General features: G+C 53.6%; 3 protein-coding genes across 18 annotated transcripts in view; 1 reads left to right on the forward strand and 2 right to left on the reverse strand.

The window, feature by feature from the left end:
- Positions 1-2,061, reverse strand: part of BORCS8 (BLOC-1 related complex subunit 8) — an 18,040-nt gene extending 15,979 nt beyond the window's left edge. For all 3 annotated transcript variants that reach the window (XM_044998735.1, XM_044998736.1, XR_006575219.1), the window contains exon 1: positions 1,958-2,061. In XM_044998735.1, coding sequence (XP_044854670.1) covers positions 1,958-1,994 — 37 coding nt within the window. In that variant the 5' untranslated portion in view covers positions 1,995-2,061. The remainder of the gene's footprint in view (positions 1-1,957) is intronic.
- Positions 2,062-4,574: 2,513 nt separating this feature from the next.
- On the forward strand, positions 4,575-16,227 carry RFXANK (regulatory factor X associated ankyrin containing protein). 9 transcript variants are annotated; one of them, XM_044998480.1, is made up of 11 exons: positions 4,575-4,731; positions 6,275-6,519; positions 7,484-7,567; positions 9,491-9,575; positions 10,323-10,444; positions 10,900-10,965; positions 12,094-12,194; positions 13,868-13,993; positions 14,795-14,861; positions 15,318-15,398; positions 15,821-16,227. In XM_044998480.1, exons 2-11 carry the CDS (start codon positions 6,378-6,380, stop codon positions 15,877-15,879), a joined length of 933 nt encoding a protein of 310 aa, XP_044854415.1. In that variant the 5' UTR covers positions 4,575-4,731; positions 6,275-6,377; the 3' UTR covers positions 15,880-16,227. The 9 variants fall into 9 exon arrangements, with proteins under 9 accessions (XP_044854415.1, XP_044854414.1, XP_044854418.1 ...); XM_044998479.1 differs by having other exon boundaries at positions 4,577-4,731; positions 6,272-6,519; XM_044998483.1 differs by having other exon boundaries at positions 4,577-4,731; positions 6,272-6,519; positions 7,487-7,567.
- A 2,711-nt stretch (positions 16,228-18,938) lies between these two features.
- LOC123355787 (nuclear receptor 2C2 associated protein) lies at positions 18,939-24,478 on the reverse strand. Of its 6 annotated transcripts, none has more exons than XM_044998490.1 (6): positions 24,382-24,478; positions 22,541-22,786; positions 21,746-21,836; positions 21,208-21,313; positions 20,245-20,410; positions 18,939-19,487 (listed from the first exon to the last, which is right to left on the reverse strand). In XM_044998490.1, exons 2-6 carry the CDS (start codon positions 22,579-22,581, stop codon positions 19,373-19,375), a joined length of 519 nt encoding a protein of 172 aa, XP_044854425.1. In that variant the 5' UTR covers positions 22,582-22,786; positions 24,382-24,478; the 3' UTR covers positions 18,939-19,372. The 6 variants fall into 6 exon arrangements, with proteins under 6 accessions (XP_044854425.1, XP_044854424.1, XP_044854426.1 ...); XM_044998489.1 differs by having other exon boundaries at positions 22,541-22,966; positions 24,382-24,472; XM_044998491.1 differs by lacking the exon at positions 24,382-24,478 and adding an exon at positions 24,153-24,330.
- Positions 24,479-26,322: the final 1,844 nt, after the last annotated feature.

Raw genomic sequence — 26,322 nt, forward strand, 5'->3', positions numbered from 1 at the left:
GGAGACGTGAGCCCTGCCTTCTGGCTCATAAGCTCCATATCCTGTGAATTAGACTGCAAGCTTTTGGGGGGAAGAGAGTGCCTCCTCTTTGTGGGTTTGCAATGCCCATGTACACCTACAGCTACCTGAAACACAAAGATCAGAGAGGGTTTTCAGAAGTAACCTTTCAATAGTGGATGTAGATTTTTTTTTTTAATCACAGCAAAAGTAGTGGGTATTTTTTGCCATATTTAAATACACTGGTTTATGGCTCAGCCAGTCCTGAGCCCATGCATAGCGTGAGCTGGCTGATCTTTTGGAACTGAATACATTTTTTTTTAAAACAAGTTCCTTTTAAGGCAAATAGTTTTGCTTCCCCAGCTCTCAGCTTTTGTTTCATTTATGAGTGTTCAGTTATTGCAGTGTTTGCTGTTAGCCAACTTTCCAAACGGCTTGAATATAGATGTAGATAAATGCTGAGCTTTGCAAAACAAGTTGTAGCCACGTGCCAACTACATATTCCAAAAAGGATACGGACACCCACTACTCATCTGACTTGCAGATGTGAGGCCATTTTGTGTTGGGACTCACACAATGTGCTGTGGCAAGGAGGGGAGAGAAAGAGGAAGTAGCAATGATGTGACTGTTATTAAGCACAGCTGAACAGACCCTTGGATGGTAGGGCACTGGAATGTGAGATTCAAAAGGGGATTGGACAGTTATCTGGACGGCAAGGATATCCAGGGTTATAATAGTTAATGCTAATAAAAAAATTGGAAGAAATATTAAACCTCATGCCTCAGATTTAAGCCAATCTCTAATGATTAGAGATCAAGATGAAGTGTAAGGCAGGCCTGCATCTGCTACTGGGAAGTTCTTACATCTTTCTCTGAAGCATCAGATACTGGCCACTGTCACAGACAGGACACTGAACTAGATGGATGCTGGGTCTGATCCAGTCTGGGATTTCATAGGAAATCCCTTTTACTTCCTGACTCACACCTTTGAGGATCTCTGTAGCAAGATACTTTTACAGACACCTTCAATCTCTGGCCTAGAACCTTTCTTGCACATCCTGCCGCTTCATATCAGCTGCCTTTGTATATTTCCAAATGCCCACAAAACACCAAAGCCCCGAAGTGGTTTTTTTTAGACCTTGTCAACACTGGGGTTTTAGTCACCAGTGTAAACCACCTAGCATAGACATGGTTTACACCAGTGCAACAAAACTTGCACTAGTGCATCTTATCCCAGTTTCCAGGTGCCTGCTTCAAACTGGGCTGCAACAACATAAAGTCATATCTGCACTGGTGAAGCTAAACCAGTAGCAAAAAAACCCAGGTGAGATTCTTTTAACCAAATCCTTCCTCTCATTTTAATTCACATGTGAAGGCTCTGCCTGCTAACCCCAGACCTGCAGCAAGTCAGACAGCAATGGATTTAATACACTGCAAGAGGGCAAGGCATTCCACTGAAATAAAAAGTCAAACATTTTAAAATGTATCTTTTTTTTAAAAAAAGGCTCTTTAAATGAACCACAGGAGCAGTCTGCGGAACTCCTTGCTGCAGGAAGCTCAGCTTAGGAAGACTAAAAAAAAATCAGGATTTATCTGAAGAAGAGACACAAACTAGCAGCGGTCAGGGGACTCCTCAGGCTATAATTGTCAGCCCCCCACCCCCCATCCATGGGAGGCCACACAGAAACCCTACAATTGCACGACCCACGGAGCTGACCTGGGGCTCCATAACTGCCCTGCCCCAATACGGAGAACGCCCTGTGACCACCCAGGAGGGCAGGCCTGGGCCCTACACCCACCGAGGGGGCTGCCCTGGGGCTCTGTAAATACCCCCCGCCATCTCTCATCTCATCTCGGGGAGGCCACACAAGGGCCTTATACCCCCCCCCATGCCCCGCCCATCGCGGCCCCCGGGGCTGGTCCGCCCCGCCCCCGCCGGAAGCCCTGGCGCCGCCATTTACCTTTTTTCACCTTGAGCTGCATCTCGGTCTCCTCCATCGCGGGCTGGGGGGGGGAGGGGGGTAGCGGATGCCGCAGCCGGACCGGAATCCCAGCCCGCGGGCAACTTCCGGCTCCGCGGTGCAGCGCTCGAAACGGCCCCTCTGGAAACCGCGCGATGCCGCAGAGGTTCCGCCTCTTCTCTTACTCCCTGGCCGGCTCCTGTTACTGAACATGCCCTAGGCCGCTACCATCTGGGGCCAGTGAGCGACCCCGCCCCGGGGGACCCTCACCTCCCCGCTGTGTGGCCCCATAGGATGTGGCTTCCCCACCCCAGCAAACCCCAGCTTCCAGCCCGAAGAGGCCGGGACTTTCTGCGGAAGACATAATGGGACGTTGTCTCTGCCCGTGAATGCACTAGAATTAAATGTGAAGGGTTATCAGGACAGCTGTTGTAAATTCTACCCATGCTTACCCCTTGGGGGCCCCCACCTGGAAGGGACGCAGTTGCTGGGGCAAGCCCCCAGTGTTTCCAGGTCCCCTGGGTTCATCCGAGTGCTGCTAATTGCAAGTGGTCAGAACTCATGAGTCAGGTTCCAAAAAATCATGAGATTGGTGCATCGGTGCCCTCCGAGTGTGAACCCCTCCCCCATTGCCATGTATCAGGGCCAAGTGGAACTTCCCAAGGGAGCTACCCCTGGTGATTATAGAATGGGGGTGGGGGAGGGTTCTGCCCATCACGCCTGCTCCTCTTCACAAGGTAGTTCCATCACTGGTCAATGAGCCTCACTTGCCTCTTACCTACCGCTGCCCTCTTGTGTGGGGAGACTCCCCTTTGCATTGACGCAGGAGCGGGGCAGCTGGCATCACTGGCCGGTGCTGGTGGCTGTCACCAGCAGTGTACAGCAGGGCAAGTAGACACCAGCGCTGCACACGATCTTGCTTGTTTGACGGCACTTTACGCTGCTGTGACCTGGCTTGCCTAACAAGGTCAAGACTCTTTCAGTCTAAGGAGAGCAGCTGACACGTCTTGCCTCAAAGTGGCTCAATGGCAGACATAGGCCCAGGGGCACCATAGTTCACCCTCTGTATATGCACTAAGCAATTCTGCATGGCCCCGGCCTCTAGGGAGCATTGCATTGTGATCCTGCCCCTTGTACAGAGTGCGCCAAACTCTCTGAGCCTCATAAAGGATTTCTTTGGCCTGTGTCTTTTGGTCAGTTGGCTGTACATACGCTCCACGGGTGAGAATCCGGCCCAGATGGTGTCTTTAGAGAGGGGGAAATTGCTCACGAGTAGTTCTGTTTCTCTGGAGATATTGTCTGGCAGGATTCTCATCCCACCCAGCATTCCCCTCCCCCCGCACCATTTGGATTTTCTTTGAGGAGGGAGTGATGTGTGTGGGGTTCACAGTCTAGGCAATCACATACTAGGTACTCAAGGCCCATTCCTGATCTGCAGTGCTCGTCGCTAGAGCGAGAAAGGGGGTTGTTTATATTCTTGTGGAGTGAGGTGCCTGCATGTCTCACACTGGAGACATGAGACCCAGCAGTGAGAATCCAGTGAGATGATCCAAGAAGCAGAATGACAGAGAAGTAATTTGCCGTTACCCTCCTTCATTCAATAGGTACATAAAGCTCAGGTGTCCCAGGACAGAAAGAAGGGCAACACACCATTATTCCGATTCCCCAGAAAGAACACACATGGATTATGATGTGGGGGAGAGGAGGGATTTTCACTGGCAATTTTAATTAGCAATTAGTAAAGATATTTTTAACTCAAATGTAGTTTCAGTGCTAACATACAGCTGCAAGAGCAGAAGATCTACCAAAACGTTAGACACCTTTGAAAAGAAGTGCCTATGAAATATCCTGGGAATTGGATGGAAAGATTTCATCAGCAACAAAGAGATCCAAGAAATCACCAACCAGTAGCTCATCTCCACTAGAATCAGAAGGAAGCGCTGGACATATGTAAGGCACGTACTCTGGAGACCAACACGACAGAGCAGCTGGAAGCAACAGCAAATGACAGAGAGGAATGTCCAGGAGTGGGACTAGTCTCCACCCTGTGCAGGATGCAATAACAATAAATGAGATCTGGAATCCAGGCACCTTGGCATCTAAACTAGTACCACACCCGCCCTGTCTCCTACCCATGCCACCCTCCCATGCTAGCTGAAGGCCTGGCTTCCTCCAGCACCTGGCGCAAGGGGAGCCAACAACTGGCACCTCTGGGCAAGGGTGTGTTACAAACAGCAATAATCCAGGTGACAGATTCTGGGTTCTGGGCTTGTATCGATCTGATTCGAGCTCTCCGGGCGGTTTGCACAGACCGCACCAGTTCAAGCATTAATAAGGGCCCATCATCAGTCCAGATTTGGTCCTATTTGCACCCCCAGAAAGTCCACAGACCTACCCTGCAATAAGGGGGGAAGCGAGTCTGGCCACTGCCCGTATAAACTCCACCCACACCCCCCCTTGACATCTGTGCATCGCCAGCCGGATGGTTTGGCAACCCCCCTGTGACCCCTTGCTGCGGGGCTGCATAACCCGGTCCGAAAGAGAGGGACTGTCCCTTTAAAGCCAGACTGTGTGCGAAGCCCTTCCCACAGCGCGTCAGCTGATAGGGGCTCCAAGCCGGTGCACCGCAGCCTTCTCCCCGCGCCCCCCGCCCCCCAGCTTTGCAATGCACGCGCCCCACTCAGAGCTGCTCCCCCCACTGCAGCCCCATCGGAACTCTTAAAGGGCCAGGCGGGCTCCGGCTCTGCACCAGCAGCCGCTGCTGCAGGGCTCAGGTGCATTGTGGGACAACAAAGTTACTTTCAGTTCGGAGTGCGGAAGGGGAGGGGGGCCCAGGGGAGCTGCGCTGGGGGCCCCCCAGCCGCGGGGGCAGCGCGGGGCTCTGTCTGGGCACGAGGAGCGGGTAGACAGTGCAGCGGGCGGGGAAGGGTCGCTGGGGGGCGTGGGGAGCGGATGCAAAGAGAGAAGTTGGTGCAGCTCGCCAGGCTGTGGCTCGGGGGGAGGAGGGGGCAATGCCCATGCTGCCTTCAGCCCCGCTAGGCCCTGCCTTGCCCCCTTGCAGTGGGATGTGCCACCAGGTGCCCACATGCCCAAGGGGACCATACCCAGTAGCGGAGTCTGTGCCCTCTGGCAGATGGATTGGCTGCGTGAGCAGGCTTTGCAAGTTACTGCAGTGGGGGGGAGGGTCTGGAGCCAGCAGCTCCCCATGAACCCAGCCAGCAAGAGAGGCACTGAGCCAATCTGGGCTGGGACCCGCTGACTGGGGTCCTCTGCACGCCTGATGTGGGCCTAAGATGCAGGCTGGGGCTGGCCCAGGGGAGGGGTTAGGATTGGGGTCCAGGCTTTGCACAACTTGCTAGCAAAGTGCCGTTAAACACAACTGTTACCACGGGAAGGTTTTTCCTTCCCTTGGTGATTTCTTGTGTTGACCTAGAAGCATTTCTACAGGGGCCTGGGGAAACTAACGTAAACCCTTCAGTGCAAGATGCCAAAGTGTGTCTGCTGGTTGGAGCTGGAAATCCTGAGAGTCTGATTTTTGGGTACTGACTTCTCAGACTTGGGAGCCCCAGGTTCAATTCCTAGTTCTGTCAAAGACTTCCTGCGTGGCATTGGGCAAGTCGCTTAGCTTCTCCGTGCCTCAGTTTCCCCATCTGTATAATGGGATGAATTGAATGTCTTTTCAGCATGGGGGGGAGAGAAAGTGCATTTAAAGATAGTGAGGTGCTCATAAGTATCTTAGAGAGTAACTAGAGAGCCAGAGTGGCTGAGGCCATATCTTTAATTGGACCAACTATAATATAAGATATGGCCTCCTCCACCTTGTCTCTCTAATATCCTGGGAGCCACCCAGCTACCACTACACATAGATAGTAATCAGCGTAATGGGACTTCACAAATGAACTCTGAGTTTCTGATCGACACTGACTTGCTCAAGACTCGGTGCCGAGAGCAAGCGATTTGGCATGGAGAAGTGCAGCGAGTGTGCAGACACAAATCTCTGATATATCCCAACCCTAATCCCATTTAAACCAGTCCCAGAACTCCTCTGGATTTCAGTTGGCTCCGGATTATGCCCACAGAGAGGCTCTGCAGAACAGATCCACTTTTAATCCTAATTGCAGCATATACCCTGCAATCCCCAGCTGTGCTCCTGCCTTATTGATAAGTTATTAGTTCCACTGGGAGTTTCACTCTGGGCAAGCTCTTTGGAAGCCCATTCCCCGGTAGGAGTGTGCATACATAGGTCTACGTCCATCTCTGTAAAAGACATTTTGTCTGTTACTTTCCCAGCCTTAATATTTCCTTGTGTAACAGCAGCTGTATCCAGGGAAGGTGAAAAAACAGTCACCACCCCCTCTGCAGAGGGCTCGGTAAGCAGCAGACGTACCACTGAGCGCCTGAAGGAGCGTAACACTGAACGATGGAAGATATCCCACCAGGCGATCTGGACACGGCTGCTGGTGGGGATCAGAACAGCTCAGCGACAGTGTGTCTGCATTTGTATCCAGGCATGCAGGACGATGCCAATCCAGATCTTGACCAAGGCCTTGCTGCACAAACCGGTTAGTTGCTTGGGGCTGGTGGGGTGGGGAATGGCTGGGAGGAATGGATCCAGAAGCTGGTGGTCACTGGGCACCATGAGTGGGAGATACACCCAGCAGCAGAGGAAAATCCCTCACTGTGCTCTTAGGAGAGAAGAAGAGGGAGTGTAGGAAGAGTTGTCTGGAATGGCTGATTATCTCCATGCCACTTTATTAACCCATCCCTTTACTGGGCTTATAAAGCCCACCCCAGGGGGACCCTGGCCAGCCGCTGTGAACTAAACCCACTTCTATCATTCAAATAACCAAGGAACAAATGGATAGTAAGTGGTGCCTTTGTACAAGCAGTGCACAAATAGCACCCGAAGGCCCCTCGGCCTCTGGGACAGCTGATCCACAAAGGTATGAGTGAGAAGTCTGCTGTGGCTGGAGCAGGAGCGTGGGGGTCAGGACACATGGGTTGTGTCATTAGAGGACTGAACACAGGACTGGGAACTCGAAGCTCCTGAATTCTAATCCGAGCTCTGTGCACTCTTGAGCAAGTCACTCAGGTCAAAGATAGCAAAAGTGGTCCCGGGTTTGTGAATGTCCCAGTTTGTGGGTGTCCTGTTTGAGACCCCCCCAGGCCTGGCATTTACCGATGCTGCACGCTGCAGCCTTCATCAACTTCGAATGGAGTGGCACCGGCACCGCTCTCTCAAGTTTGGCATCCAAAAGTCGACAGCTACTTTTGAAGATTTGGGCCTTAAACTCCAGTCTGGTTCTTCTCTGTAAAAGAGGGAGGAAGATTGATTTATTCCCTACGGGTTAGCTAGGAAACGTATAGTGCTTGGAAGATGGGTGCTGTGTAACCTTGGGCATTGCGTTATGTTATATAGTGTCAGTCCCTCTTTGGGAAACATCACTAGCCCAGATTCTGCTCTTCAGCAAGAAACAACTCACATTCTCAACCAGTGTTTCACTTTTTATTTTATAAAAAACAAAGCAGGTGCTTCCCTGAAGCACTCGACCACCCTGACAGACAGACAGAGAGGCAACGAGGTCTCTGCCCTCCCAGCAACCCTCGACAGTGAGTATCACAGGGCTTCAAGATCCCATTCTCAGAGGCACAACTTCCGCTGTGCCACACTCCTGGGAAAGGCTGTGACCCAAGACTCCGGAGTCTTGGCATTTCCTTAGTGTTCAGCAAATAACTGTGAATCTCACCACCAAAGTGTGTGTCGTGTCCCCCTCTAGGGGCAGGGCCACACAGAAGATAATAGCTTCTACTGCTGCCAGTGACTCCATTCGCTCACATAGTAGAGACCGTGCTGTGAATCCAAAGATCATGGATTTTTGGGGTGGGTTGGTTTTTTTTTTAATTTTTCCAAGTTTTCCTTTTTTAAAGACCTTAGGAAATTGCATTAAAATATGGTAAATAAACATTCAGGTTAGAAAGTCAAGCTTTCAGAAGGTAGGAAATGCCAGAATTAAGGATGCCTGTGCAACCTAACTTGGCCCGCTGTGTGCGTGTGCATTATGGCACAGTATTTAATTACGGGATCACATGCTATTTTGAACACCGAAACCCTGCCTCATGCAGTGCCCAGGATGGCTGGTGCTACGCGAATGGTCAATATTCTGACCATTCGCTGGTCAATATTCTGTTTTCTTCTCACTGTTCGGTGTGTGTTACTGCACACTATTCTAACCCTGCTCTGAATACAGAATTAGAATTTCCTCATGGGCTTTTCGGCAATACTCTTCACTATGGCATCGGAGTGTTTTACAAACATTAATGAATTTGGCTTCGTAACACCCCTGTGAGCTGAGGGGATTATTGTTACCATACTACAGGTGGGGAACTGAAGCACAGAGAGAATAGGATCAAAAGTGTCCAATAATTGTGGGTGCCCAATCTGAAAGGGCGAGGGCTGAGTTTTCAGAGTCCTTAGCATTAAAGAACATTTCAGACGTTCAAAGAACAGCTCCCATTGACTTCAGCTCTTCCGTATGTCAGACCCCGGGGGGTCAGGGTGGGCCCCCAGAAAACGAGGCATGCACAATTAGTGGCCACCCGCGTAAAGTCTGATGTAAGTGACTTGCCCAGCATCACACAGGAACTCTGGCAGAGGCAGGGGTAGAATCCAGTTCTCCAGGGCTGCATTCGACCACCTTAACCATGAGACCCTGCGTGCTCTTCCTGCAGTCCCCTGCCTTCTTCGCTGCACACCTGCCAGCTTCTGCAACAAATGAGACAGGGGCCTTACAGACAACAGCCTCCTCTGCACAACCTGAGTACACCCAGCCTGTGCAGTGAATAAGGCCGGGTTTCCCAGCTGTTTGCTAACACTGAGAGTCAGGAACTTCCACCGTCTCGTGGGGAATGTGCTGCAGTGGACACAAAGCCTTCTGCCTCGGTCCCATCCATCTTGTCCCTGCCCCCTCTTCGCCCCACCCTGCACTCCAGCCTCCTCGCCTAGCTAGGCTTCCCCCTTGGACTCCTCATGCCTCCCTGCCCCTCCACGCCTGCATCCATCTCTCAGGGTCAGGCCAGGTGGAAACTCAGCCTGGAGTGGCCTGGCCGATGTCACACCTCTGCGGGGTTGAGCGGGGCTGCCTCACAAAATGGTTACCTCTGATATCACAATGGTCTAGGACTCCTGCTTTGGCATAGATACACGCTTTACTGTGGCTGAACGTCCGTGCTGTCCCCCGCTGTCCTCTGTAAAGTCAGAATGGCTGAGACCTTCCTGGGTGATGATAAACCATGAGCCCCACGGATGCCTGACCCTGGTGATATTCCGAACACAGAGTCGTCAGCAACGCTTGTAGCTGCTCCCCTTGCTTCACGCTGACTCGGCTGTTCTAGGCTTTCCAGTGACCGTCCCAGAATCCCGCGGGACAGATTTCTGTGCTATCTGCCCCTTGCTGGTGGAACCTCCCCCAGGTGGAACAACCCCGGTTCTGCTCTGCAACAGGTCACCACTTCAACTCTTTTTGTTTAAACGAGGCAGGTACGTCCCTGAAGCACTCGACCACCCTGACAAACAGACAGAGAGGCAACGAGGTCTCTGCCCTCCCAGCAACCCTCGACAGTGAGTATCACCGGGCTGCGAGATCACACGCTCAGAGGTGCCGCTTGCGATGGGAAAGATGCTTATGTGCTAGGGCCAGTGTCCCTCAACCTTTTTGATCCCAGAGACCAGATTGCTGCCTTCCTAAACTGTGTCTGGGAGATCTCCGGGACTGGTCCTCGAGGCACACTGCACTAGGCTGTGTCCTCAGCCCTGTGGGCCAGGGAGAGGACAGAGCAGCTTTTGCAGCTGAGACACCAGTAGATGTCCACTCTTCCTCCTTTTCTCCTGCAAGTCACACGGGCACTGCCGCTGTTTCCACAGTGGGGTGCTAATCAGGGCATCCAGCAGAACATTGTCCTTGCATCTCCCCCTTACAGCGAAATTGTTCCCAGAGCATTTTTACTGCATCCCATTTGTTTTAATGATATGTCCGCTCCTCCCCGGCACTAGTTAACCAATAGCAGGGTAGTTTTAAAACAACTAGCCTGGTAAGTGATGGTAGGAAAAAAGTGTCATTTCCCCATGTTTTTACAGCTCCCCAGTCGCTGTGAACTTTGTTGTAAATCTTTCAAACCAGATCAGTCGGATATTTTATTGTATTTGTGTTGTTTGTATTTGCCTCATATGAATGGGACACTCAGCTAGCTAAAGATTAGGTTGAACAGATAATTTTTTTTAAAACAAAACGTTTATCAAACTGTAATGTCAACGGAGAAATGTTTGTATGAAACTAAAAAACAAAAATCCGTGATTGTTTCTGTTTAGATGTGAACATCCCTGCAGGGCAGTGCTAGTGCAGAGGAACTTGAACGCAAAACGAGCCAAAGACAGTCAGTTTGTGGCTAACTGTGCAAATGGATGCCAAGCAGCAGCCCTGGTGGTAAAAGGCAAGGCCTCAGTCCGGCAGACATTTAAACACGTGTGTAACTAATATGCATGAAGAGTTGCAGTGACTCCATGCATTGGCATCTGCAGATGAGGTCCTCCAGTGGGATCTCAGAATGATTTTTGCTGTGAGGCTGGGAGTAGAGCTAATAGATAGGCAAGGGGGGTTTGGTTTTTTACAGATGGGATCTTTATCCCAATAATGTTTCTCATTTTATCCCCTGTTTCAGTGAGAGCAAGTTTTCTGAGCAGGATCAGTGAGGAGGAAAAAACCCAACTCCTAATTCACCCATTCTGGCTCAGTTGACTCTGCCCCACACTCCCACCAGAGCACAGAATGGGAAGCCATAATGCAGCTGCCTGATCTTGCCTAGGCTGTACACGGACTTGCCTGTATCTCCGGACAGCAAATACGACAGGACGAAATTCTAACGTTTTGTTTCCTTTCCAACCCCAGCTTTGTCCATCCACCAGCTGGCTGCTCAGGGTGAACTCAGTCAGCTGAAAGAGTATCTCCGAAAAGGTGCGTGCAGCGAACTTCAAGTCTGTCTCTCTGTCTCCTTCCCCCACTTTATCCTGGTTTTTAGGGACAAGCTACGTTTTTGATGTAGAACTTTAATGCCTGCACAGAGTCCTAAGCACATACCTGGCTGGTCTCCCCTGTTGCTCCAAGAGGCCTCTCCTGGAGTAGGAAGCGTGTGACAGGCGATAGCACTTCGATCACAGCTGCCTGCTGACGTTTGGCTCTGCGTGGTAGGCTAGAGACATGGCAAACGCTCAGCCTGCCAAGGGGGGCTGCAAGGGCAGAGCCTCTCCCCAGCTCCAGCCTTCCCTTTGCATTTATTGCACTGAATACCTGGTGTGAGGAGTCAGCAGGAACAAACCCCAGGTGCCATCACAGAAGGTTTTCCTCAAGGGAGGCTAGTTCTAACGAAGCCAAGCCCAGTTCACACAACCCGACTCCTCTGGTTGGAGCACCAGCAGGGTAGTCGTCTTCTTCCCCACTGATAACGGGCCAGTCTCTGTCTCACAAGCAGCCAGTAGATAGCCTCCCTCTGTGCAAGGCTAAGGGGAGGCTGAGATTAACCCCTTCTTCCCCAGGGATCAGGTAGTGCTCCCATACGTCGTAGCACCAATTCTTCTCCAAAATTCATTTTGTATTTTCCTTTCATTTTCTTCTTGCTTTTTGATTTGGTTTCCTTCCCCCATATCCCTCCTGGAGCCATGTTGTTCCCTTCCTTCCTGGGGCCAGGCTCTGAGCCAGTGTTCCAGGCCCAGGAGAGCAACAGACAGAGTGGTACACGAGCGAACTGGGAAACGCCTCTCTCTTTGGGAGCACTGAATTTTTTTAAAGACACAAATGCTCCCACAAAAGCAGTGGGGGACAGGGAGCTCAGTGCGGCCTAAGCATAGGAGTGGTAACCAGGAACCTCTCTGACCTCTTCTCCTGCTCTGTGACCTTGGGCAAGTCACGTCATCAGTCTGTGCCTCAGTTTCCCCATGTGCAAAATGCAGCTAATGCTACTGAACCAGGGGGTGGAGAGGAATATTCTTATGACTGCAAAGCCCTCTGCAGGCTGAGTTCTTGTAACCACAGGAGCAAATGGTGGATGGTCCGTATGTACAAGGCTCTTTTTTCTTGTCTGCTCAGGGGAGAACTTGGTGAACAAGCCCGACGAGAGAGGCTTCACTCCTCTGATCTGGGCCTCTGCCTTCGGGGAGATTGAAACAGTCCGTCATCTGCTAGACTGGGTAAGAGCCCAGCGCCAGCCTGGGTGTTTATATTGGCTGGCGGTTGGGCGAAGATGCCCCTCTGGATTTCTCCCAAAATTGAGTGCCCTGCGCTGACCTCTCCTGGCCACACAGCACAGAGCATAGCCGAGCCTGGCAACCGCTCAGCTTAGTCAGCCAGGTTTTGATGGAACAAAAGAAAGCGCCTTCCCTTGCTCTCCCCCGGCCCCTCTGGGATGAAGGGGCCACCTCCGTTGTACTTAACCCTGGAAACCCAGTCACAAAACTTGCTCCTACACTTTGCGCACCCATCTCTCTTCCCCTGCCGCCCCTTCCCATTGCGCTAGTTACGGTATCAATCTGACAGCAGGATCATTGTCGCTGAAAAGTCTCCGGATTGCCATGCTATCTCCAGCTCAGGTCTTCACAGAAGGGTGGTTTTTACTGGTGGATTTATCAGCTGATTTTTTTCCAGGGGAACAAAACAGATACATTAACCTTGCAAAACTGTTTTTCCAACATCTATTATCAGACAGTTCTGATCGAGCCATCTGTAGGCTAAGTCAGGAGCTTAACGAGCCTTATCTTGCGACTCGCAATAGCTGTTTGTAATTAAAGATCTGCATATTGGTAATTTGAGATCCGCCTTATCGCTGGGCTTCATAATCCACCGGTATTTTTGCTCAAGTATTTTTACGTTTAATAAACTCTGTGCTGCATTGTCCTCGGGCTGCACCCTCGTTTGATTGGGGCCTTTAGAAATGTGTCAGTTACAGTCCTGAAGCAGTGGAGGGTTTATTGTTAGCTTTTGGACAAAGCAAAATTCCTTGCTGCATGGGGTGTTTAATCCAGGGGGAAGCTGCTACCCCAGAGGGTTCAGAGAAGAGTCATGAGAATGATTAAAGGGTTAGAAAACCTGCCCGATAGTGATAGACTCCAGGAGCTCAATGTATTTATTTTAACAAAAAGAAGGTTAAGAAGTGACTTGATGTCAATCTAAGTATCTACCCGGGAAACAAATACAGTAAAAGCTGTTTTATCCGGCATGTTGGGGGAGTGGGGGGTGCTGATAAGTGAAAAGTGCTGGTTAACTAAGAGGGAGGGAATTTGGGTGTGGGAGGGGGCTCAGGGCACGGGAGGGAGTGTGGGGCACAGGCTCTGAGAGGGAGTTTGGGTGCAGGAGGGAGTTCGGGGTGCCGGATCCGAGGGGCCCTCACTTTCAGCGGCTCCCCGCAAGCGGTGACCTGTCCCAACTGCTCCTAGGCGGAGGTGCAGCAGGCAGGTCTGCGCGCTGCCTCCACACGCAGGGGCTGTCCCCGCATCTCCCATTGGCCGCAGTTCCTGGCAATGAGAGCTGCCAAGCCAGCACTTACGGTGGAGCAGGGGCAGTGGGCAGAGCTGTCTGCCGTGCCTCTGCCTAGGAGCAGCCGGGACAGGTCACAGCTTGCGGGGAGCCGCCCAAGGTGAGCACCCCCCCGGATCCGTCACTCCCAGCCCGCACCCCCTCCTGTACTCTGAACCCCTCATGGCCGTTCCTCTGTGAATTGGAGCTGCTCAGGTGAGTGGATAAGCCTGGCAATGCGTGTGCCGGCGAAGTGGCACGTCACACAGTGGTAACCATGAGCGAACAGAGCTTTGACCATCCCAGTGTATTCGTGTGTGACCTGTTTTCTTCTGCATTGTCCTGTGCCCAGGGTGCGGACCCCCACGTACTGGCCAAGGAGCGCGAGAGCGCGTTGTCGCTGGCCAGCACCGGAGGATACACTGACATAGTGACCATGCTGCTGGAGAGAGACGTCGATATCAATATATACGACTGGGTAAATGCACTGGTGCTTATTGCCAGGATCACTCCCTGGAACAGCCATCCTGGGCTTTTGCTATTGCTAAAGGTTGGCTTTAAAAAAATATCCTGCTTATGGCGGGGGTTAAAGAAATTAATTTGAAAAAGAAACACCGATGCCAAGCTGGGGAGAAATTCATTGCCCCCCATCAAGCCCGTTGGTCTGTTTTCAGTTAAGATGCCACATAGGACAGCAGTGTCTTGAATGCCCCCTTCAAGGACCAGGCAAAATCGTTTCTTTAATGAACTGCCCATCCTGGGGAACTTAGGAGACTTTAAAGTGGCCCCTTCAGAGAGGCAAGTGCTCATCCCCCGCGGTGGTTTACAAACTACAGGCCAACGCCTTTAGAAATAAAATGACTTTGAAAGTAAACTTCTAACCCAAAAGCTCCGGAGAATGCAGAGCCTTGAAAAATCAAATCCAAAGCTCCAGCCAGCCCAGAGAGACACAACCACGAGACGTGGCACAAGGGCAGGCCTGGTATGCCGCTGAGATGTCACCCCCTCAGACAGAGCTCCCAGCTCAGCCTGAAGAGCAGCAGAATCGAGTCCTTCATTTACACAGTTCTTCCGTTGCGACTTGCTCGGGGCGCTGCTATGGCGGGTGGGTGGTGGGAGCTGGGTGGCCAGCTTAGCTCACCCCACAGCTGCTGACTCTGTTTAGCTGCCGCATGACTCCCTGTGAAATTTCTTTGAGTTCTGATGGTACCTGAGCGTTTGGCATCCAGGTGAAATTCAGGGCGCACTCTCAGGGCTGCCGTCTCCTGTCTCCCTGCAGAACGGAGGCACCCCGTTGCTGTATGCTGTGCGTGGCAACCACGTGAAATGTGTCGAGGCTTTACTAGGTAACACAGATTTTCACATGCTGGTTTTTAAGTGACTGTTTACTGCTAACGCTGCCTGGAAGTGCTGACGTGGGGAGAGGCATGGAATTATTTAGGTATCAGAAGGTGACGTGCATCCCTGGACAAATAGTAGCACGTAACAGATGGGCCAGAGCCAGGGCTCCCGAGACCCAAAGCAGCGAGTTTCCAGTGCTTGCACCTTGTCCTGGGTCTCTGCATGGAATGGCCAAGATAGGCAAAGCCTGGGTGTCACGCGCCAGGTCATTCAGCTCCGGCATCTCAACTCCGAGCATTTACAATGGTCCTTCTGCTATTTCCCAGAGTGGGCGCCCAGCCTGAGCCGGGGAAGATCAAAGCCCCCAGGCTGGCCCTAGAGCCCGCTGCTCCGTAGAGGGAGAGGAGCTGTCTGTGTAGAGAGGGATCCGCTCCTGAGCACGCGCTCCTGTCTGCTTTCAGCTCGCGGTGCTGATCTGACGACGGAAGCAGACTCCGGCTACACCCCCATGGATCTGGCCGTGGCCCTGGGACACAAGAAAGGCAAGTGTCCTGCCCTTCGGACTATCTAGAATGGGGGGGTTGGACCCGAACCCTGCCCCACTCCAGTACGGTTCCTCAGTGCCGAGTGCCACCCGTGGCATTCCCTAATCTGCACGGACGTGGGATCGTCTCACTTTCCTGCTTCCTGAATTTGGCCCAGAAAATCAGATTATCTAGAGAGGCATTAACACAGCACAGCTCACGCCCAGCTGCTCACAGGGCCAAGCCGGGGAGGGGTTGGGTGCGGTACGTGGTCAGCCAAACAAACACGTCTAAATGCCAACGTCCAAGGGGATGCTGGAAGCAGAACGACTAAGAAACTCCAGTGGTTGCTGCCATGTGGGGAGTGCACAGAGACTGGCCACACTCCAGCTGTGCCTGTTTGAAACTTTACTGGTGTCTCTTCTCTTTGTACCCATTAGTTCAACAGGTTATTGAGACCCACATCCTCAAGCTGTTTCAGACCAAGAAACTGGAGTGATGCTGGCTCGTGCTCCCTGGCTGAGAGAACCAGGGCTTTGCTGTCTCCGGATGCTGCATGGGAACAAGGTGGCCAGACACGCTGTCTCTTTCCAAGGGCTGACGCTCCTGCAGCAGATCTGCGCTGCCACTGCCGAGCGAGCAGGTGTGGAGGGGGCTTTAGAAGCTGGGCTGGCAGGAAATCCCTGATGGAGGAGGAGCTGTTTACTCTCCAAGCAGGTGGCAAAGGAGAAGCCTCCCACACACAGCGAGACACTGAATTGTCCAGGTAGCTGCATTTCTGCTGCGAACAAGACTGCAAGCTGCCTCCCTCTTCCCCCTGTGTGTGTATTAAATATTGCCTAAAGCACCCTGCCCGAGTGCAGTAGCCGCGGGGTGGGGGCTGTGTTGGGAACTGGGGCTTACTCAGAGAAATGCTCTTTGGGGTGCTGCCTGTTCTTCAGATGGGGTGAGGATGAACCCTGCCGCCTTCCAAAGGGAGGCCATAAGGGGATTGAAAGCCTGCCCTGCTGAAGCAGCCCTCCTCCCCGGCCCACGCCACGGCCATTGACCATGCTTGTTGCAATGGCTTAGGGAGGGTTCAGGTCAGTGCACCGCATGCTGATCATGCTGCATCGAGCTCTGGGGGAAGCAGGGCAGGTGGGGAGACCGTCTGCTTGACAATTCCCTACCTCCCCGGGCTAAACTCCCTAACCCTAACCAGAGCCCCCCTCACCTTGCTATTCAGACCAGCCGCGTAGGGCTTGAAAACGCTGCCCTGCTGCACTTACCCTCGCTCCCAGGGCGGACAGAACAGGCAGCAGCGCTGGGAGTCCTGTCCCACAAGCAGCCTTGTCGGTCATGGGGCTTCCCTCCACCATGCTGGTGCTTGGTGAGAAATAGTCACACTCAGCAACTGTTATTCACACAGGTTCCGTCCTGGCAGCTGTTGTGTCTTTGGAGGGGAGAAATCTGCTGCTTGTATCTTCGGACCTTCCAGCATCAGCTGGGCAGCAGATTAAGGGGATTTGCAGGCCCTCCTGTAACTAAAGGGCCAGTCCCCCGGTGACACTCATTGAGGTTTATGCCCGTCACATGTTAGTAGCTGGTTAGATCACTCCCCCCCCCCCCAACACTGCATGTGCTTCAAATCTCACCTCTTTAAAGGGCCAGTTACCCGCTCTAGTTCAACCCTAGATTAAAACAAGGTGTCCCGCAGTGATCCCAGGAAGCCCTGAGCCGCTGTGCTGCCCTGGCCTGCAGGGCAGCCCCGGTGAGCGAGCCACCATCTCTCTGTCCAGAACGGGCTGCTGGGTCGGACGGATGGGACCAACGCACGTGCTGGTGGACCCGCTGGGGTCAATCCCATGGCCACCAATGGCACGTTGCAGGGAGCGTTAGCAGCAGTTTCTGCCTGGTCCCCTCCAGTGACCACGGTGCATCTTTGCAGCATTGTTCCAAGCTGCTGCGTGGGTGGACTTCCCCCCCCCCCACCGAGGGGCCTATCCTGTTCATCACCTGCAACACCTCCACCTGTCCCTGCCACCTCCCCACTTCCACATGCCTATTTTAGCCTCCCCCATCAAACCCCGCCCTTGACTCGCCCCGTTCCCATTTGTCCCTTTCAGTGCTGGGGTCAGAGGTGCCGCCCCTTGTTAGGTCTCTGGGCAGGCCTCTAGGGCACCCTCTGGAGACAGCTCCACGCCGCGTCCGCCCAGTCGGCTCATCTCTGCGCACGGCCCCGTCCGCTCATCGACAGAATCCAGCCACCAACGTTAACGTCCATATGGTCCAAGCTGAGCTCCCACATTTTCTCCGTAAGTGTCCATTGCTGCGTGGAAACCTCCGCTAGCCCAGCTGCCTTCTCCCAGGTCCAGAACCTGGGCATCATCCGCACCCGCCCATGTCACATGGGCGGCGTGAGACTGCTTAAGGTGCTCTAGGCACGTCACTAGGTAGCCATGGGCTGGTCCAGGCTTGTGTGCAACGCCACCCTCTGCCAGCTGCAGTCGAAGCTGGGACTTCAGTTAGAAGAGAAACCAGCTGAATTATATGCAAAGCCATTAGCTTTGAACCCAAAGAAACCTAAATTGTATTAGACTGGAGAGCTTCTAGCGCATAACTAGCACCCTGCCTCACTTAACCGAGGGACGACAGTGTTTGTTTAATGACGGCGAAACCAAAACAGCCAGAAACCCGGCTATTCTACGTGATGGGGGTGGCTAGTTTATCGCTTTTCCTTTGAATGCTGAAGTCCCACAATGATGCTTTCGGGAAGGTGTATTTAGAGAAATGGGATTGTCATCTTATTTAAAAAAGAAATCACAGAAACGACCCATTTGAGAGAGAGAGAAATGCAGAATGTGCAAAGTGGAAAAGGGGTTGGCATAGGGTGATTGGTAGATTAGAAATGAGCTCTAATGGAATCTGGCCTATGTGATGGGGGCTGGGCTCGGTACCAGAATCTGACCCCCTCCCAAAATCAACGGGGGAATCGTCTGCTCCTTACTTACAGTTGCTGGGGCACTTCCCTGAACAGCACAGACGCTGCATGCAGATGGGCCGAGCTACCCCAGGGATTGCCCCACTGCTGCCTGGGTATGGCAGGGTGCTTTGGGGCACACAGCCTTGATCGTTGGGCGCAGTGGGATTGTCGCCCCCGTACGCCATCCCCCATAAGTAAAAGGTCTGGAGCGAGTGGACTGTCGGCTGATTGTTTTTATGTAGGTGTTAATGATACTTTGGACAATCGGTCACAGGCCCCTTTGGTCTTATCTCGCCCCCTGCAGAGACGAGGGCAGCTAGCCCCATTCTCCATCACAGCTGAGTGTTAGGGGCTTGAAACTCACCAGGCTTCATAGGCTGCAGCCCTGCGATCAGGAGCCCTAAGGAAGCAGGTGTTCCTGGGGGAACAGACACTTCCCAGCTCTTCAACACCACTTTCTGAGCGAAGCCTGGAGCTGCCACCTCTGTGACCCCACTGGATGGGCAGAGTGAGCCCGAGCTGCGGGGGAGGGAGGCAGCTTCCAAATTCAGTATGTGATTCGTTTAATCTCTACAGAACCACTCGCTTGCCCCAAATCCAGCGTGGTCCGGGAGGCAGGATGCATTTATTCAGCCATTAAACATGAACTTCACTGCGTGACAAGCCACTAGAATACAGCGTGTGGATTGTCATGCACCGTGCAGACAGCCCGTGAACGCCACGGTGCGCTTCCAGGGGCTTTAGATCCCACTGTGAGGCCGCAGCTGGGTGGGGAGAGGGCCAGGATCCCAGCCTTGTTCTGTTAATGCCCACGGCTGTTTTCTGTCTGAGCGTTTCCTAGTTTACTTCCAAGTGGCTACATTTCGATTGCAGAACAAGTCTGGCATCTCCCCTCTCTCGTAAGAGGTGCTGACTGCCAAGGCAAATATGCCACTGGGCCCTATCGGACAGGGTGGGAAGGCAGAGTGCCAGCTGACCAAACACCAGGGAACAAACCCACTCGGGTGATGGGCTGCTGTTCTGCCCCAGGTTAGAGCTTTTCCCCGAGGACACTGAGGCGATACACGACGATTCTCCCGAAGAAATCCGTGCTGTTCTCAAAGGTGATTTTCAGCTTATCCAGCATTGTTTCTTCTGTCCTGAAGCTGTGGACGGAGCAGTAAAGGAAGAAACAAGGGCAGAGGGGTCCATGACACACACACAACTTCCAATACAGCAGGAGAGTCACTCACCCGGCACAACCCAATCACAGCAGGTCGTGAGCTAGGGAATGTGCTATGAACCCCCATTTTGGTGAGAATATCTCATGCCCCCAGCTTCCTTGGTACCCTCCGCAAACTGCACAGAGTGCAAGGATTCCATCCAGCACCTGCTCCAACAGATTTAAGGCCACCTGCCTTTCAATATGCCTGCGTTAGACAGACCCTGCCCTGTTGATGTTGTGCAGCATTGAAACAACTTCTGCAGGGCTGCGGTCGATTCTCCATCACCAGCAGGTTTAATATCAAAATGGTTTTGGTTTTCTAAAAGATAATATGGAGCTATACCTATCTCATAGAACTGGAAGAGACCCTGAAAGGTCATTGAGTCCAGCCCCCTGCCTTCACCAGCAGGACCAAGTACTGATTTTGCCCCAGATTCCTAAGTCGTCCCCCCAGCAATTGAGCTCACAACCCTGGGTTTAGCAGGCCAATGCTCAAACCACTGAGCCAGCCTTCCTCCCCAATCCGCTTGACTTCAAACTGGCATTAATTCAAGGAAGTCTTATGGCCTGTCCCACACAGGAGGTCAGACCAGGTGATCACAGCAGTGCCTTCTGGGCGTATACTCTATGGAAGAGCCATTCTAACCTAGCCCACGGGGGTCATGGATCAGCATTCACGCTGCACTCCCCGTCCGTACCCAGCCCTAGCCGTGGACCAAATTTGGTGACGAATCCTGGCCACGTGCCCTGCGCGTCCGCTCAGCAGACCGAGCCCCCAGTGAGAATGGAAGGATATCTGCAGGGCATTGATGTCCTCAGGGTAGAAGTCTGATATCTTCACAAGTTCTTCACCTTTTCTGCCACCTAAGAAGCAAGAGGAGAGGACAGAAATGTCTGCACTGGCTGCTGAGTTAGATTAGCATCGTCACTGGATGTCCAACTGTCTTTGGCACTTTTGAAAGCTCCCACCCCTATGGCTTTAGTACAGGACTGGGGGTCAGACCAAGAACTGGGTTTCAATCCTAGTTCTGACACTTAGCACTGTAGAGATTATTTGTCCAGGTACCTGTATAGCCCTCACTGCTCTAGCCTAGACAAATCACTTCATCTCTCTGGGCTTCAGTTTTTCTGGTTATAAAATGGGATCAGTCTAGGCCCTGTGAATTCAAATTGAACCAAAGTTCCACACACCAGCACCGGGGAAAGACATTCCACTCCAGAGATTTATGTTGAATTAAATACAATTGATACTGTAACATCTAGTTCAATGCAATCCTCTGCATCTGGATATACTGCCAGGCATTGCACAAGGCCACCCATTGAGCTGCAGAAGTGAACATGACGGGCTGTGGATTTGTGATCCAGTGTGTCGCAGGCTCTCTGGCAAGGTGCTTTCACATGAAAGGCACAGGAGAACTGCAGAGTGCTCTTGTGCATAACTAAACATAATTACAGTGCATCGGCCACAGATCTTTCTCTGGATTAGTTCTTGTCTCAGTTCATCTGGCCTGGCCGCAGCATCAGTAGAACATTGTCTGAGCCCCAGTCTGCCTCTATCCCGTAATTAGAGCCCTTCCAAATCCTGAAAGAGACCCTGCAGTTGACATGAATGAACGGCACAGAACGCCGCAGGTTGTTCCCCCACTGGGGAGGCGCTTTACCTTCCAGTGTACACAGCTGGCTCGCAAATCCACCCTGGAACTGAATCTGGAGCTGGGAAACCTTGACAGTCTGTGGAAATTCCAGCATCACCCACTGGGAGGAGCCCTACAGCCAGGAATGAAACGGGAGCGCAGGTTACAGTCAGCTTTCCACAGGGGCCACTCGGCCAGTTACATCCAGCGAGGGCGGATTCTGCAGGGATCCTGTAAGGCCCGTAAAGGTGGGAGTGAGCACTGGTTAAAGCGCCCCCCCGTGGTTAGCCAGGGCCAGCGCTGTGTGGCTGGAGCTAGGGCACAGCAGAGCACTGGGGCAGGGCACAGCGCCTGGCACATGCAGCACTGCGGAGCGATGGCACAGTGGCCGGGCACGAGGCAAGCATGGCAGCCATTCTGTGCTGAGCAATAGCCCCCACGTAAGCTGGGCCGGCCGGTAGTACCCGATTCCCTGATCTCAGACGGGACGTTTGCTCCAGCGGGTGGACATGCCATCGTTCCATTTTCCATGGTTGCCCCGACAGGGGGCGTCTGTGCAGCTCACCTGGTCCGAGTTCCAGCAGGTCTCCTCGCTCCCGTCGAACATGTGCTTCTTCCCGAACTGCTTGGCGTCCCGGTTGAGCACGGAGCTCACTCTGCAGAGACAGAAACCAGAGTCACGAGGGGACGGGGCTCTGATGCCTAGTACAGAGAGCGCTCCACTCCCACGGCGTCCGCAGCCACAAGGCCAGACTTCTCAGGAGATCGTCTCTAACAACGGCGCTGCACCGAGACCAGCCTGGGATGGAGCCGGGTGTTGGGAGAGGTGCCGACTACGCAGCCCCGGAGCCTGAAGTCCCACAGAGCAGGTGCAACGCTGACAGCGGAACAAGCTGCCCCCACCCCCCACCCCCCACAACACTGACCCTTCAGAGCCCCTCTGAGGGCGGGGAGGGGAGGTCAGGAGCCACCCATCTCTGCTGACCCCGATAACAAGCGGCTTCAGGAGCATTCACTGAGCAGGAATGAGGCTGAGAGCCATCAAACTTGTTGCACCCAGGGCAGCAGAGAGCCGCCAGGTGGTAACAACATGAACCTCGTCCAGTCCTAGCTCCTTGGGGCTTCAGCCCTGTGTGTGGAGAGCCTAGCGCGCTGCTGGCATTAGCAAATAAACCATAATCCGTGAGTGTTCTGACCCAGTGCAGGTGCACCGGGGAAACCAACCCACCCGAGAGCTCATTTTTCTCTGGGTGGCGGGATTTTCCATCCCGCTGTGACTCATCCACCAAGGACAAGTTCACTACAGCATGGAAAAATTCAGGGCAGTGATGTTCTTCGGGACACGGAAAGGAAAACTCACCTGCTCACAGTCTCGTTGCAGATCAAGGGTGCCATGGGCATGTCGCTGCTGAAAGTATCGCTCCTCTCCAGCCAGGGCAGCCTCCAGCACACTCCACTGATGAGGTTCGGTGCCAAAGCACCCAGGTGCAGCCTGCGATGGAGGGGCGCCTGGTAATGGGGCCGCAGCAGAGTTGCAGGGTTCAGAGGGGAAAGAGGATCTATTCTCTGTTTGCTGCAGAAAGATTAACGTCACAGAACACGGGTCCTGAAACGAAGGAAACACTCCCCAGAATCAGTTGCAGACTCCAGGAGACAAGTAGCACTATCCAGACAGCAGCCTTAGCCAGCCAGCCGTGCGTTGGCTGGGGGGTCGGGAATGATGTGCGGTACCGTATGGGTGGCTGCAGATGCTGCCACATCCTGGGTCAGTACCACGGCCCGAGTCCTGCAAAGGTCAGAACCTGAAGTCAGTGGGGCTGCAAGCAGCACACACTGGGGCCCACGTAAGGCACTTGCCTAGATCCTATTTTGATCCAACCCACCATCTGCAACCCCCAAACAGAAACGATTAAAACATCCCCCCAAACAAAACAGTTAATCACAGACTGGGTGAAAACAAGAGGAGGCAGAACGAAAACAAACAGAGGCTGAAAACCCGGCCCCTCTTGCAGTGCGTCCCCTCCAGAGCAAAGAGAGCACCCCGAGAATGTTAACGATCCACACACAAAACACCGCCCGGCTATTTCCTCCAAGCAGAGAACTGGAGCGTTTCCATCCCGGTGTTCATTTAACTCAAAAACAGCTGGAAAGATCTTGCCCACACTTAACTCCCCCCACCCCCACGCCCGCTCTCAGTTGGCACCTGTGGGCACCAATGTAATGTAGACTAATAATGCCCCCTCCAATCCACTTTCAGGCTCAGACCAAAACTGGAAAATACCAGCTCCTCGCACAGTTATTCTGGGAGAGTCCCCAGGGGTTTAGCATCAAGGACTTGGGTTTTATCCTGCTGCCCATCACCACAGCCTCAGAGCCCTTCTACGTAAAATCAATAGCAAGCCTAAGGAGGGGGATTCTATCCAGGGAAGGACTCTGAAAAAGATCTGAGGGTCATGGTGAATAATCAGCTGATCCTGGATTATTCCCGCTCTGACACTCTGGGTGTAGAGCGCAGGGGCGGCTCTAGACATTTTGCCGCCCCAAGCACGGAGGATCCGCTGGTCCCGCGGCTTTGGCGGACCTCCCGCAGCACCGAAGCCGCGGGACCAGCAGACCCTCCGCAGGCAAGCCACCGAAGGCAGCCTGCCTGCCGCCCTAGCGGCGACCGGCAGAGCGCCCCCCGCAGCGGAGCAGAGCTAGATTTAAATTAAACCACCCCCAAGGAGCAGCCGGAGCTCCGGCCACAGGAGAGTCTCCTGCCGACGTAGCCCGTCCACACCGGTGAAACTTATGTCGGGGGGGTATTCACACCCTGACCGACAGAAGTGCTAGTGCAGACGCAGCCTCAGCTCGAATCCAGGGCAGGTTGATGGGGGGGCGGGGGGGGGTAATTAACCAGCGGGATTTCCCACGGGTGGGGGCTGGATTCTCCATCACGGCCAATGCTTAAATGGCTCCGGATGTTTTCCTACCAGATCTGCCCGGGGGAAGTTCCAGGGCCCCAGGAGGAGCTGACCCCCGCGGGCTCCTCTGGCCGGAGACGCTGCGCGCCCCGCGCCCAGGGTGTCACCAAAGCCCGGGCCCAGCTCCACGGCCCAGCGCTGGGTGCCCCGGCGGAGGCCGAGCCTCAATCCTGCCCCGGCAGCGCCCCCAGCCGCCGGGAGACGAGACGGAAGCGGCCCCGGCCTCCCGCGGACCTACCCCGGCTCCCGAGCGCGCTCCGCGCTGCGCCCCCGCGTGCGCCCCGGGGACGGGCGGCTGCCGGAGGGAGGCGCACGCCGGGGCGGAGCTGCTCAGGAAGCCCTGAACTGCTTCCTGCGGCTGCCGGGGCCTCTTAAAGAGACACCGCCCCGTGTCAGGGCCCCTCCGTCCCCGAGCCCGGGTGGGGGGCTCCGGCCCTGCCTTCCGGTGGCTCCCCCAGGGTCCCACAGCTAGTCTGGGGAACACAGGAGTCCCGACTCCTAGCCCCCGGCCGGGGGGTCCCAGTGCCCACTCCCCTGCTCTAACCACTAGGCAGCACTCCACTGGCAAAGCTAGCAAAGGAACCCAGGCGTCCTGGTTCTCAGTCCTCCTACCCCTGCCAAAGGGCGGTGGCTCTGAACTGCCAGGCCCACAGGTGCCGGGGCTCATCCCTGGCAGGCCCTGGCACTAATTAAGCCCTGCATGGGACCCTCAAGGTAATACATGAATCCTCCAGCATCATTTTATTGCCTCTAGCACGCCCCTGTAAGAAAGCTAGTGGGTGGGGGGAGGGGCTTGCTGCCAGGACTCCTGGGTTCTGTGCCTGCCTTTGGGATGGAGTGTGGACTGGCCTTCAGCAGTGCTGACTTCCTGCTCCTGGCTTGAACCGGCCTGTGTCCCTGACTAAAATGGGGATATTGCTGCTACCCTGACATGCAGAAGAAGGTGACAAGACCCTGCCAAATAGGGCCACGCCTGTAAAACTTACAGAACTGGAGTGGGGCCAGAGCGGACTGGATACGATAGGAGGACGGGAGTGTAGTGACAAAGTGCCCCCAGTCGTCTCTGTGTAAAGGCTGCAGATGTCGCCCTGGAAGTGTTTAACTATTAACCTCAATGTGCGCAACCACCTGCCCAGCAGAAAGCAGCTTTTAAAATGCAGATACCAAAAAGTGTCTCTGTGTGTGAGTGGAGGGATGTGTCATGACTGCACGGCCATTGATGCACGTGTGTGCAGCTACCTGTGAGCATGCATGTGTACACAAATGTATGTATATGCACATCACATGTTAGTATGTGTCTGAGCACATATCGCTGCATGTGCATGAATGGGTGACTCCACACGTGCATGTATGTGAGGATGATTGCGACCCTACAGAAGGCAAACAGGAAAGGAGAAATCCCGGGGAAGCCAGTGCATTTATTCCTGTGCCCCGTCCTCGCCCTGAGCAGCTAATCTCACCCTGGCTAGTGGCTGAACAAACACACGGAACATTTTGGAGGAACAAAATGGGGAAAAATGGAAACATTTTTGCCCGGAATTAAACAGGCACCGGGGCTGTTTTTCCTACGCCGTGTTTGTGATAATGACGGCAGGTGTCAGACAGAGCCAGGGCGGGTGGTACATTAGCAGCTAGATCGTCTTTCCAGTGCTTTGGCCGATCACTTTAAGCAAAAGTCAAATTTTTCTTTACAACCCCCTAACAGTCTCTAGTGCTTCCAGCTGCAAAGAAAAGGCTCCAAAGGTGGCTCATTGCATTGCCCCCTTCCTCTGTCTGCAGTAATATTTATTATCACTGTTGAATGAGCGTTTGTATGCAGCACTTTAGGGGTGCCCGGTGCTGCACCGGGTGAGAATGCACGCATGGCTCCTCCCACTGGGTGCTCTCTGACTGCTGGGGCCTGCTCCAGGACTGTAATCCTGTCCCACGCAGCTGCCAAGTGGTTCTGGAAGCGCACGCCAGCCTCCTGGGGAAGGCTCTGTAATGGCGCAGAGATGGGGCCCATTACATGCAGCGCCATGGCAGGGGAATTACTCAGAGCAGAACAATCAGGGAAGGAATTAAACAAATTGAAATGATGATCTGGAAATTGCTTGAACATAACGACCCCGGCCAATCAAGGAATGGCCCAGTTCCTTCTGTTCCCAGGTTAGATGTTTGTCGGGGGTTGCTTAATGTT

Source organism: Mauremys mutica, chromosome 24, assembly GCF_020497125.1.
Source record: "Mauremys mutica isolate MM-2020 ecotype Southern chromosome 24, ASM2049712v1, whole genome shotgun sequence".
Lineage (NCBI taxonomy): Eukaryota > Metazoa > Chordata > Testudines > Geoemydidae > Mauremys > Mauremys mutica.